General features: G+C 44.4%; 1 protein-coding gene across 1 annotated transcript in view; it reads left to right on the top strand.

The window, feature by feature from the left end:
- Positions 1-13,203, top strand: part of PRKCH (protein kinase C eta) — a 118,856-nt gene that overhangs the window by 43,473 nt on the left and 62,180 nt on the right. The window contains 5 exon segments of the mRNA XM_018082164.2: positions 5,559-5,709; positions 6,542-6,576; positions 8,093-8,181; positions 9,790-9,919; positions 10,821-10,948. Coding sequence (XP_017937653.2) covers positions 5,559-5,709; positions 6,542-6,576; positions 8,093-8,181; positions 9,790-9,919; positions 10,821-10,948 — 533 coding nt within the window.

Here is a 13,203-nt window from a genome sequence, read left to right as displayed (position 1 = left end):
CTCTTGTTTTTCTGCTGTAGTTACTGCCACCGCTGTAAGGATTTTCCTGAAATAACCCTCCGGAATAGAAAATGGGAGGGAGAGAAATGGGGGGGATCTCTGACTGGGAAGGGCAGGGTCAGGTAAGCTCAGGGGACAGGTGGGGTGGTATTAGAGGCTTCAGAGTGGGTGAGGATGTGCTAGTGCTTGCACATGTCCTCAGACGACTTGGTGGGTTATTTATTCTCCTCTCTCTCTGCGTGTATAATTTCCACTGCCATACACACGTGTTCAGCATGAGTGGAGAGGAGGAAAGAGGAAGAGGCTTTTCAGTGTTGAACTTTGTAGCTACTTTTGCACATAACCAGTCATAGTATATCCCTCATAGTTACAGATGTCCAAATTTAACCACGGATGTGGAAACTCCCTTCACTGAGCAATTACTTGTCTACTTTTATAGCAGTATTTGGACATTCATTTGAACCATTCATGGTGGTTGTTGCTTTACCAGAGATTAGAGGCTTTTAAAAGTCTAGGTCTCTTAAAGTGGTCTAGGATGGCTTTGTTTTGTAAAATACTCTCTGTGTACAGAAGGAAAATATATATCCTATAGGAAATTGGCCAGAATGCAAAATATGAGCGGGAAAAATGTCTCTGATGGCTTTGTATTCTCTGACACCAAAGGTGAGAGGCACAAGGGGCTGCTACATTGGCCAACCTGTCATAGAATCAGAGTGGTTTGGGTTGGAAGGGACCTTAAAGATCATCTCGTTCCAACCCCCCTTCCCTGGGCAGGGACACCTTCCACTAGACCAGGTTGCTCCAAGCCCATCAACCTGACCTTGAACACTTCCACGGATGGGACTTCCACAATTTCTCTGGGCAACCTGTGCCAGTTGCCTCAGCACCCTCACAATAAAGAATTTCTTCCTAATATGCCATCTAAACCTACTCTTTTTCAGTTTGAAGCCATTCCCCCCTTATCCTATGACTCTATGCCCTTGTAAACAGCCCCTCTTCATATTTCTTGTAGGCTCCCTTCAGGTACTGAAAGGCTGCAGTAAGGTCACCCCAGAGCCTCTTCTCCAGGCTGAACGATACGAATTCTCTCAGCCTTTCCACCAGCAGACTTCAGTGCTGTGTTGATGGATGGTTTCTGCAGCCTCTCCCTCAGCAGTGCTGGGACCTGTTTAACAGATGTGATGGGTGTGAGCTGAGGAACTGCCTTCCTGGTGACTGGAGAGGGTGGTGGTTGGGAGGAAGGAGGTTTTGGTAGCGATATGTTCCACCGTTTCAAAATCACTTGCACCTTGTTGAAGGGCTGAACCTTCCTGCTCCACGGTGTGGTGTGTGGGATGCATGAGTGCCCAAGCCCTCAGAGAGAGGGATTTATTCTGTGGGATAGGGTTGTATATGTAGATCCACTAGATCACATGGTGGGTGAAGGTACACCTGGGCCTGAGGTATGGCTGAGGTTGTGCTGGGCTCTCCCTCCCCTTTCCACTTAAGCCAGCACCAGGAAATGGGAAAAGTAGTGCCCAAAAGAGTTGGTTGCATATGAAAAGTAATCCTTGCTGAAGTCACTCTCCTGCTTAGTAACACTTAGGTTTGTTATAATGTAGTGTGAAGTGAACATAATCACAGGTGAGGATCACCTGGAAGATGTGCAGCATCTGGACAAAGTTAGCAGGGTAACACAGCATGAGGAAATGTGAAATTCAAGTAATGCTTGAAGTATGAGTTATGCTTTTAGTAAAGAAAAAAACCCACCTTGTAGCATGTATTTTAATGAAAAATGGGTCAGTAAGAGAGAACTTGTCCTATGTGAGATGTTGGTGGCTGGAGAACAGGAGGTGGGGGCCAAGTGCAGCTCAGAGGAGAAGGGTCTAGGCTGGCCATAGGTGTGATCCACCAGTACAGGCAGCATGGAGACTTCTGCTGCCCATGAAAAAGCAGCTGTCAGTTTTCTGTTTCCATGAACTGTTCCAAAGTTGCAGAGTGTCTGAAGCCAGGCAAACCACAGGGATGCACAGCAGTGGCTTTGCAGGCCATGTCCAAGTGTCCCCTGTTCTTGGTGCAGAGGATTGGTTTCCTCTTGGCTGTGTGTGGGCTCTGCTGCATGAGGGAGCACCAGGGAGGTGATCACCCCATGCTGATCCTTGATGGGAACCGTAACAAACACAGAAACTGCATGAGCTAAATTGGCAACACATTCTCTTAAACTCTGCTAAATGTGAGTGCAGGAACTTAAAGAGCATCAGCTGTTGGGCTTCTAATGGAGCAGCTGGTATGAAGCAAGCTGGTAACTGGATTCCTTCTTTAGGTGCTTTACTTACATGCTCACCACACACTCACAGACTCTGTGCTTCCCTTTCCATGCCTCAGAAGTTCTCCTGTACATGCTGAAGACCAGTACAGGATACTTTTCCAGTTGAGGTGTTTGGCCCTTATCTAGGAAAACAAGAAAAAAGCTACTTGCTTAAACCTAGATCAAAGAGATGTTCTCTTGAATTTGAAGTTGGGCAAATTCTGTAATACTGTAAGGAATATTTTTATTGTTATTATTTTTTTAATTCTCATGTGAAGTTGCAGGAGGCTCTGGCTCAGCAAAGCAACTGGCTCTTGATTTCCCTTTTGGGGAAGAGGGATTGTCTGGTTGACCTCTTGAAGTTCTTCTCAGGCATGTTTCCTATGGTAGATAATGAGGCTGTTGAACTTGTGCAATAATTGAATGTTTGAAAGGAATATTAAACTCTGCAAATCAGCTCTCGCTTCTAGAGATCAAAATGACAGCTCGTGTGTGGGAAAGAGGCAAATTATCTCCCAGCTGCAAGGTTCCTCCATCTTGCTGTCATGTGTTTCTGGTTGCCCACTGACAGAAGCAGGATGCTGAACTAGGTGGATCAATGTTCTGACTCAATCTGGCAATTCCTGTGGTCCCCTGAATCCCGTTGACCTCAGTGGGAATTAAACACATGTTTAAGCACTTCCCTAGAAAGGCAGGCTCTTCTGCGCCAGTCCCTGCCCAACTGCTTGGAGCAGAGAGCAGGTCTTTGTTAAGTGCTTGGATTACCCTCACCACATCCTTTTTTTGCGTGTGTGTTTTAGTGGGAAAATCCTAATCTATAGCATGTGCTTCTGTTTTAAAAATAAATCCAAGCTGTCCTGAAGTCAAGTCTTGCTCCATGTCGCAGTCGTGCCATCGTGTAGGGGGTTTCCATTAGTGCCTGTGGAGGGGACGAACCCACAAAAGGCTGGGAGAACACAGCAGAAAAAAAACTCCTTGAGCTCTATGGCTGGCTTTGTTTCTAAACCTGTGTGGCAAGAGCACAGAGAGGAATACGGCCCCTTGAAGTGGCTGCGTTCAGTACTGACAGGATGGTTTCCCTTATCTCCACTCCTACAAAGAGGACTGGAAAATATGCCTGTGATGTGGGACTCCTGCATTTCAAGCCTTGATCAGGTTGACAGCTTTTCCTCTGTTTTTCCCCTCCGGCAGTTAATCTGCAAAGTTAGTTGAAAGCAGGGAATTGCTCTGCCCCCTTTTTGTGGGTGGATAAGCGGGATGGTGTCAGCTGTGTTTGGGTTCTGCTGCCCATCCACCGCTCCGGGATGATCCCATGGGTGGGAAGTTTGCAGACTGCCCGTCCCTTCCTGTGTCATTATACCCATGCAGAGGGTTTGGCAAGAGCTGGGTTTTGTCTTGCATCCAGTCCAGGCTCAAAGCAGGAGTCCTGAGTACACACATTGGTGCACAGTCACCTCCAGCAGACTCTGGTGTGTGTCCCCAGAATGCCCTTTTTTCCAGGGCCTTTACTTCGCAAAGCAACTGAATTGAAAACCACAGAATGCATTTCTTTCCTCTGAGGCAAGTGTGCCCCAGATGAGGCTTTGAACTGGGAAGCTCAGCTGAGCCTGACCTGGTCTGTGTGAGGGTCCCAGAGACCAGCTGGCTGGGATGTGCGTGTCAGATGGCTGCTGCCAAATGGGAGTGGCTTTCTTGGTCTAGAGCTCAGTTCTGCCTTTTGAGAGTCACTTGTTTTGTGTAAATTGAACTTTGCTAGGAAATTGTTATATGGCTGAACTAAACCCGGTAAAAAATTAAATTATACTGATAGATAATTAAATTGTGATATTAAATTGTGCCAGGAGAGGTCTAGTCTGAACATTAGGAAGCATTTCTTTACCAAGAGGTTGGTCAGACACTGGAACAGCCTTCCTAGAAAGGTGATCAGTGCCCCCAACCTGTCAGTGTTTAAGAGGCATTTGAACATTGCTCTTAAAATATATTAATTTTTGGTTCGTCCTGAATTAGTCAGGCAGTTGGACTAGATGATTGTTGTGGGTCCCTTACAACTGAAATAGTCTGTTCTTTTCTAAAATTACAGTAAATTTTGGGACAATTCAGATTTGAATGTCAGCAGTTCCTGGCTCCCTGCTTTCCAGAACTGTAAAATATTATCTAACTTTGGAAAATGAGCACTTTAAAGAAAGCTGAGTGTGGCACATATGAAACGACTAACGGTCATTGAAAAAATAGCCTGGTTTTTTTATATAATACAGGAAGCAAAAGTGCTGCAAATGGTGATACAGAAATGTAACCTGAGAATACCAAAGGTATAACACTGTTCACCAAGCAAGGTGCTGCTTTGGCTCAGCAGGTGGGGTGCTGGTCATTTGGTTACATGTAGTCATGTTTTCAGGACTTATTGCCCAAAAAAGCTGTGAGTTATAACAACTCATTAGCCTTAAGCTTCCAGTCTGTTTACAGTTTGTGAATTAATAGGTTAGTGACATGTCTCAATATAGGAGAGGAATGAGAGGAAGATAGGAAAAGGCAGTTATTTCTACATGAAAAATGTAATTTTGAGCTAAAAGGTCCTTTGCAATTACCTTCTGTACCTGTCTCAGATGCTATCCTTGTTCTAGACCATGATCTCCCAACTTCTAAACCAGAGATGCAATTATGGCTTTTGAAAGCATTTTATCATAGAACCACAGAATGGTCTGGGTTGGAAGGAACCCTAAAGATCATCCAGTTCCAACCCCCTGCCATGGGAAGCAAGACTTTCCACTAGACCAGATTGCTCCATGCCCTGTCCAACCTGGTCTTGAACACTTCCAGAGATGGTGTATCCACAGCTTCTCTGGACAACCCATGCTAATGCCTCACTGCCCTCACAGTCATTACTTTCTTCAAAATATTCAATCTAAACCTGCTGTCTTTCAGTTTAAATCCATTCCCCCTTGTCCTATCACTCCACGCCCTTGTAAAAAGTTCCTCTCCAGCTCTCTTGTAGCCCCTTTAGGCACTGAAAGGGGCTCTAATGTCTTCCCAGAGCCTCCTCCTCTCCAAGCTGAACAATCCCAGCTCTCTCAGCCTGTCTCCATAGCAGAGGTGCTCCAGCCCTTGCATCATCTCTGTGGCCTCCTCTGGACTTGCTTCAGCAGTTCCATGTTCTCCTTATACTGGGGACCTGAGTTGAACAGCATGGCAAAACCAGGAGTTTGTGTGATGATGTTAATGTTTTGTTGCCCTGTTTTTTTTTTATTTTTTTTACTTCCTACCCCCTGCACAGGGACTCTCCAGAGGGATCGGATTTTTAAGAACCTCACTCGGAAGCGCCAGCGGGCGATGCGACGGCGAGTGCACCAGGTGAACGGGCACAAGTTCATGGCCACCTACCTGCGACAGCCGACGTACTGCTCACACTGCAGGGAGTTCATCTGGTAAGGACGGCTCAAACAGGGTGTTTTGGAGCCTCCCATCCCTGGGGACCAACATGCAAACCCCCCAGTCCTGAACCAGTCACCCGGCACTTTACCAAGGGCCACCAATGTGACACCCCTTGACCACTGGGTTTAGGAGGGCACGTTTGTGCTGCAAACTGGAGTCTACTGGAGAGAGGCCATGGAGGATGTGAATCTTGGATGCTGGCAACAGAATGGGGTGGTGTGGGGATGAAGCAGTGACATTGTTCCTGTCTTGTAACCACAGATGTTGTTTCAAGGAGGAAAAAAAGTAACTGAGGCAGCCTGAAGAAAGACCTCAGATATTAAATGGAGTGGAACATTGAGATTGCACTGAGGAAAAAAACCAGTTGCTTGAAATTTTAGAGAAAACTCCTGAGAACAGAAAAGCCATGAGAGGTGTGAGGTGTGGGGTGATGCACGTGGGGGAGTAGGCAGAGCAGGGAGAAAAAGGTAGATATGTCTCAAAAGAACATGGAGTGGGAGAGATAATAACAGGGTGTGGGCTACTGGGATCTGTCTAATATGTGCGGTGTGTGTTGTAATGAAGTGAGGTATTTGAGAAACTAGAGTGAGGGGGAATAAGGGGAATACAGGCATGTTGGCAGCCTGCCCTGTAAGCCGTGGCCTGTGCAGTGCTTTCCTGTGCTCTCACACCCCTGTGCTGGATTGCACCATTACTGCTGGGCAGTTTTGCCTTGGGATCTGATCATTTGGGATCCTCTTGCATTTTGGCTCTCTCTTCTGTAAACAGCCTGCAAGATGACTGTCTTTCTGACGCTAAATTATGTTCGTGTTTTCTTTTGAACAGGGGCGTGTTTGGGAAGCAGGGATATCAGTGCCAAGGTAGGATGCTCCACTCCTGCAGTGTGTGTGTGTGTGTAGGATGTGCTGTTTCGGGAGCGCTTTCCCATGCTGCTGGGACATCCTGCAGTTACAAGCTTCTCTGAAGTCACCACTCCTCTTCCTTCCTAGCCAGCCAAAACTCTGCATTTGAGCATCTGTCAGGCTCGCATGCATGCAGGAGTGACCACTGACATTCCTGCAAACACCTGGGGATCTGGTTGCTGTGTTTCATCTTGTGCAGATCCACTGAGTTGCTGACTACATGCAGCACCCAACTAGGCTTGAGGCACCCAGGGTCCCTTCAGGACAGTGTTCAGCTGGTATTGTGACACAAAGTGCCCTGCTGGAATGGCCACCCTCTTCCTTTCTCTCCCTATGAAGTTCAAATGAAGTAAAATTAGGGATTTTGTGACTTCAAAGGGCAGTTTTTGGGCTGACACAGCACTTTTGTCGGAATGCATGGTTTGGCTGAATGGCTGTGTAGACGTATGTGGTGCTTGTTTGCATTTAATTATTGTTCTGCCTCTCCCTTTTTTTGCCTTTTCCTCTCCCTTTTCCCCAGAATTACCTGCTTCACAGGTGTGTGGTCATTGATTATAGCCTTCTAATGCAGCCTGTTTCTCATACAATATAACAGGGCATTGGTGTCCTCATATGAAAGGATGCTGCATGTAAACAAAATGGATATACTGCATAAAATATCTGGGTGGAACTGAATGTTATTGGTAGCCCTTAATGAGTGAAAGCTTAAAGCAACAAACAGAATAGTGTGAGACCCTGAAAAATATCTGCCATTTGCAGTTGTCACTACAAAAATCTCCTTATGCAGACAGTGGCTGCTGGTCTTAGTGATGTCTACAGCACATGCTGGGTTACGGAATGAAGGAATCCAAGTTGATTCCAGCCAAGCCATTTTCAGACTTGGAGAGAGCCCAACTCAGATTTAGGGCTGATTAGCCCTCTTGATGGGGACTAACTAACTGGCCTAGACACTGCCCCATTCTGCTGCAGTTATCCAGCTTCCCAGACCCAAGCGTTGCACTGAGCCTCAGGGACAAACTAACCTGTGCAGGATGCACTTGGATACCCAGCCTAAGAGGCACTATGCCACTGAGATGCAGGGATGACTCTGGGTATCTCAGACCTGTGTTCTCTAAGATGGGTTTTGTGTGTTATGTGAAACACTCTTCACTGGATAATTATTTCAACAGCATTCTTTCAGTTCATTTGAGAAATTACACTGTTGTTTCTGTGTGCATCACCCATAGTTTTTATAGGCAGCTTTTTATAGGCTGTATGAATGACCCAGTGCAGGATTTCTGTTGCAGTGGGTTAAAGATACATCTCCAGATCTGTTAGGAGATTTTGTTAATTCCAAGACACCGATTATTCAGTTATTTTTCACGTCTTTACTGTGTGCTGTTGATACAGCTAAACCTTAAAGAACCCAGCCTGTGGGTTGATGTGTTCTCAGTCTTTCAAGAGCTCTTTTCAGCATGCCTCTTTTATTTCCTAGTATGCACCTGTGTTGTACACAAGCGCTGCCACCACCTAATTGTTACAGCTTGCACGTGCCAAAACAATACTAACAAGACCGATCTTAAGGTAAAGTCATGCTGGTAATTTTGGGTCATCGTGCTTTGTCTGGGGTTGTCAGGGTTGCTGGGGTTGCCCTGTAAGACTTTACTCTGTGTTATCATGTTACCTTATGTTATTCATGGATTTAAAAGTGGGAAAGAATGTTAGTGACATGTAAAGGCCAAGCAGTGTCATCCAGTTGTTCCTTTGTCGATGCCAATAACTGTTTGGACTAGCATATGGTTTAGGAAGTTAGAGTGTCTTCATTGGAAGACATCAAAGAATAGCAAATCCACTGTTTTCCATGGTAATTTTCTTACCTGATTAACTGTGGTGCAATCAAAATTTGGTGCCTGTTTCTTGATGTGGGTTACTCTGGTCTTTGTTATACCTATTTTTTCTCTTCTGGTAACCTAAAGTGCCCATTTAGTCATTGCTCCACACCTTTGGCCTGTATGTTGTAACAAAGAACCCTTGCATAACTTGTGTTTCTGAAGGTTTTCTTTCTTGCTAGTTCTGGCTGTATTTGATGGGAGTAACATCTCCACCTAAAACTGCTCTGTGCATTGCGTGTCTCATTTCTGTAACTGGAAATTGTTTAATAACTGTTTGAGGAAAAATCAAGTAAAATCTATTTATTCATGAGGCAGCCCTGTGTTTCGTGCCATGCAATTGCCTTTGTTTGTTATTTCTTGCCTGCAAACTGCTGAGCTGAACTTCTTAAGACAACCCCATGACAAGCCAGATCAAAATAAGTTAAAATGCCTGAGGGTAAAGTACAATTTAAATAGTGGGTGTCCTTGCCCCTCTCTCAGGATTATGAAGGGTTTATAACACATTTAAGCTACTTTAAAAGAAGCCAAAGGTGAGGAGGCACTGTTCACTTTAAACTTGTTGTTCCAGTCACACCCCTGACTTTTCTTTATGGAACTGTGTGTTCCTCCTCAGCCTTCCAGGATCTGAATGTTGAAAAACAAAGTCAAAAGTGATGAATTTGCTAAATGGGGGCTGGTTTCTTCCGGCAATGGAACATTTTTAAAGGTGTCTTTGAGATCTGAATGATTTACAGTCGGAAAAGAACAAGGTTAAAAAGGGGGTGAGAGCAAGTGATAAAATGAAATGTGTGGCTGAAAGGAAAGCCTGTTAATAACAAGGACGGTGAGAAGAGGATTGAGAATTTTAGGAGGAGGTGCAAAAGCTATTCTATATTAAATTTAATAAAATCAACAGTTTGACCTAAAGTTACGTTTTTGCACACAGTGTGCAAGTCAATAATTTGAAAACTGTGTGGTTACAAACTACTATTGCTCACAGTGCAGTGGGATTGGCTTGTGATGAGGTAATCCACACTTCTAATTCTAACTTGGCTTTAAGAATTTAGGGTCTAGATAACCCTAATTTTAAAATCTACTTTGCCAGGTGGTCCAGCCAAGGAGAGCAGGGCTGGCTCACAGCAGATGACGCTGGTCATTCAGTGTTCACTTGCAGTAAACCTCAGTGAGATGATGGGTCAGGACATTTTCTGACTTGGAATTATTTCCTTAGTTTTGCACTGAAATGTCTGTATGTACATGAACATCATCTTATACGTATGTATTTGAATTTTAAACCTGTGCTTCTCTTCTGGTGCCTCAGGTGACTGAACAGAGGTTTGGAATCAACATTCCTCATAAGTTCAGCGTCCACAACTACAAAGTCCCGACGTTCTGTGACCACTGCGGGTCCTTGCTCTGGGGAATCATGCGACAGGGTCTACAGTGTAAAAGTGAGCAACTTCTCACTCTTGCCTTTTCACAAAATACATTTATTTTTAGACTTCCGATGCACCGTGTGGGCTTGATTTGTGCAACCTTGAAGAGAAAGCTGAGCAATGAATATTCATCTTTGTAAGAGTTAAAAAAACCTCCGATCTACTTTTTAATCTCGGGCTGCCAGAAGGACTCTACTTTGTACTCTCAGCACAACTTTGTTTAACTTGCATTATTAAAAATATTCTGCTTCCTGCATTCGTATTTTCCCTTTACCTGAAGGTTTTTCCTCAGCTAATGAGATAAGGCAATGAAAAGGCATCCGAGGGGTAAAAGAGGGCATTGCTTTAGGCTGACTACCCTGTCTGTTAATTGATGACAAAGCATGTCCTGGTGTTATGTTTTTGTTTCAGTGATACAGACTGTAAAATCCTAAGTCTCCATTTGCCTTCATCTCCCACAAGAGGGTGCATGTGTGCCCATGAGTTAGAGCAAGAATGATTTTTGCTTCCCACTGAGCACTGTCTTTCAAATTAGATACCTGAAAATGCAGGGAATGTTTGTTGCAAATTCTGTGACATCATAAATACTAACTGTACCTACAGGCATAACCACAATGGTAGTTATGTACCTCAAAAATACAAGCTTACGAATTGCTTCAGGTAATGTGGCATCCTACTTGGAGAGTTTGGAGTCTATTCCTGATTTTCAGGATTTTATTCTCTTGTGAGAGTCCTAATTTTGCTTCTACTTAGATCAATGACAAAAATCCCTCTAGTTTAAAGATATGCTAATCTGGATCTACCCTGTATTTCCTGAAGCAGAACTGCAAAATTATTTCTCAGCAGTAAATCCCTCCAAGTTGTTTAAATTGTTCCTTTGCTTTTGCTTTTCCATCCCTCCCATCACCCGTGTCAGTCTGTAAAATGAACGTCCACATCCGATGCCAAGCAAACGTTGCTCCAAACTGTGGAGTGAACTCAGCAGAGCTTGCTAAAACCTTGGCATGCATGGGTCTGCAACCAGGAAGCATTTCCCCAAATTCGGTGAGTCTTTTTCTTTTAGCTTTTTCCTCCTCTATTTAAAACATTTACAACGGAGTCTGTATATGGGTGCAGAGACTTCAGTTAGGACAGATGGTGTTGGGTGGTGGAATGCAGGAGTAGGTTGTTGCTGTCTGTGGCTTGTGGCAAAGGCTTCACCTGGGAAATGGATGCTTGATATCCAGGTTTACCCTGGTGCAACCTTTAATCTATAGGTGTTGCTTTGCTATATGTTTATGTTTCACAGTGCTGTGACTCCATTCACTCTTTTATCTGTTCGTCGTGAATGAGAGAAGAATAAGACCCCTAAATAATTGGTGGTCAATATAATTCATGCCATACATTTTTTCACTTTCACTGCAAGCAAAAATGCTCTGTCTGCATGTGTGGCTTGTGACAGAGCAAAACAAGAGCTCAGCAAGAGACCTAGTTCTCTTCCCAGCTTCATCACTGTTTTTCTGAGTGTTCTTTGGGAAGCCGTTTCACTCTTCACTGCAGTAACTCTGGCTAAAAATCTGTGGTCCCTGTCAACACAATATCTTTTGAGAAACCTGGTCTAATGGAAGGTATCCCTGCCCATGGCAGAAAGTTTGGAATTAGATGATCTTTAAGGTCTTTTCCAAGCCAAGCCATTCTATGATTCTGTGATCTCTGGTCTTAGGTGTCTTGAGACATGGTCCTTGTGAGATTGTTGCCAGGGTTGGGATGTAGCCATACAGATTTTATCTGTACAATTCCTGCTTGTCAGCACTTAAGGCATCCTAAAAATCCAGCTAGTGTATATCTGAATCTGTTCATGGAGTTTAAGACACGCTGTAAGAACTTAAGTGAAAGTGCTGGTAATGGAAATCAGAGCTGTCATTTGATAACAGGTCAGTTTTCATCATGTTTCCTTTGTGACCAGTTTTGAAAAGTGAGTTTGCTTGAGACCACTGTAACCCATAATAAAACGTTGGTCTATTTATATTTATTTGACCGAAAAAGAAAACATTAAACCCCAAAACGCAATTCCCAGTTGTGGTAAATCTTGTAATACAGTTAGTCAGCTACATTGATCAACCACATCATGCTGTATCAGCCTAGCATGCTCATTAGGCCGTGCTGCCCCTTTGGATTTCAGTTAGTTCATAGCAGACTGTCTTATCTTCACTCTTCCTCCTGTAGCAGTTCAGGGGGACAGTTATCCTGGGAGTTACCGGGAAGCAGAAGTCCCACACTCCCTTCTCAGTTCTGCAAAAATCAGCACTTGTTAACATTTGTTGTTTGCATCATCTGCACATCAAAAGGAGATGAAACCAGAAAAAAAAAAAAAAAAATCTGTGTTTGGCGTTTAACGATCTCTTCTTGTTACTTCTGAGCTGAAAGCTCCAGGAAGGTGTGTGCTGTAAGCACAGCCCTGAATGGCTTTATGCTGAATGAGAGTAGATTTAGATTAGATCTTTGGAAGAAATTCTTGACTGTGAGAGTGGTGAGGCACAGGTTGCCCAGAGAAGCTGTGGATGCCCCATCCCTGGAAGTGTTCAAGGCCAGGCTGGATGGGGCTTGGAGCAACCTGGTCCAGTGGAAGGTGTCCCTGCCCACAGTAGTTGGAAGAAGATGATCTTTAAGGTTCCTTCTGGCTCAAACCATTCTGTTGTTCTGTGAATGCTCTTGGTCCTTTCCCTATGGTGAGAAGTCTCCTGTGCAGGAGGAACTTTGCTGTACACCGAAGTAGTCACAAGATGGAGCTCACGAAGTCCGTGTGAGTTTGTTCAGACTAATAAACTGAATAAGGGTGCCCATTTGTATGCATACACATACCTGGAGAACCGTGAACTGAGGGCACTGGAGGCTGACTTGATCTTTGTGTACTTCAGAATTACAGAGCTCTAGAAATGTGTGCTAACACTGGTACGATTCACTGGTACAATTCCTGAATATGCAGCACCTCACTGCTGGTGTGGGAATGAACAGCTTTCCATTGAATTTACAGCTGTGGGGGAAGCCCGCAGCCCATATGTGGGAAAGAAACATGTTTTGAACTTTGGGTCCTGCTAAACTGGGCTTTGAGTAAGAGTCTTAAAATTGGGTAGAAACCTGAGAAATTCAGGTGAAATCTGCTCTGGTTCTAGGTCTCACCAACATTTGACCTACTGCAGAAGTTATGGAGTTCTCCTTGCTCTGCTGTTAGATAGGGAGTGAGGATGGAGAGAGTCAGATTTGCCTCTTGGATCTGCTGGGCAATGGGTTTACAACTCGAAATGCCCAGGTTAGGAGCT

Source organism: Manacus vitellinus, unplaced genomic scaffold (assembly GCF_001715985.3).
Source record: "Manacus vitellinus isolate BGI_N305 unplaced genomic scaffold, ASM171598v3 scaffold_6_pilon, whole genome shotgun sequence".
NCBI classification, from domain to species: domain Eukaryota; kingdom Metazoa; phylum Chordata; class Aves; order Passeriformes; family Pipridae; genus Manacus; species Manacus vitellinus.
This window is presented reverse-complemented; position numbering and strand designations above follow the sequence as displayed.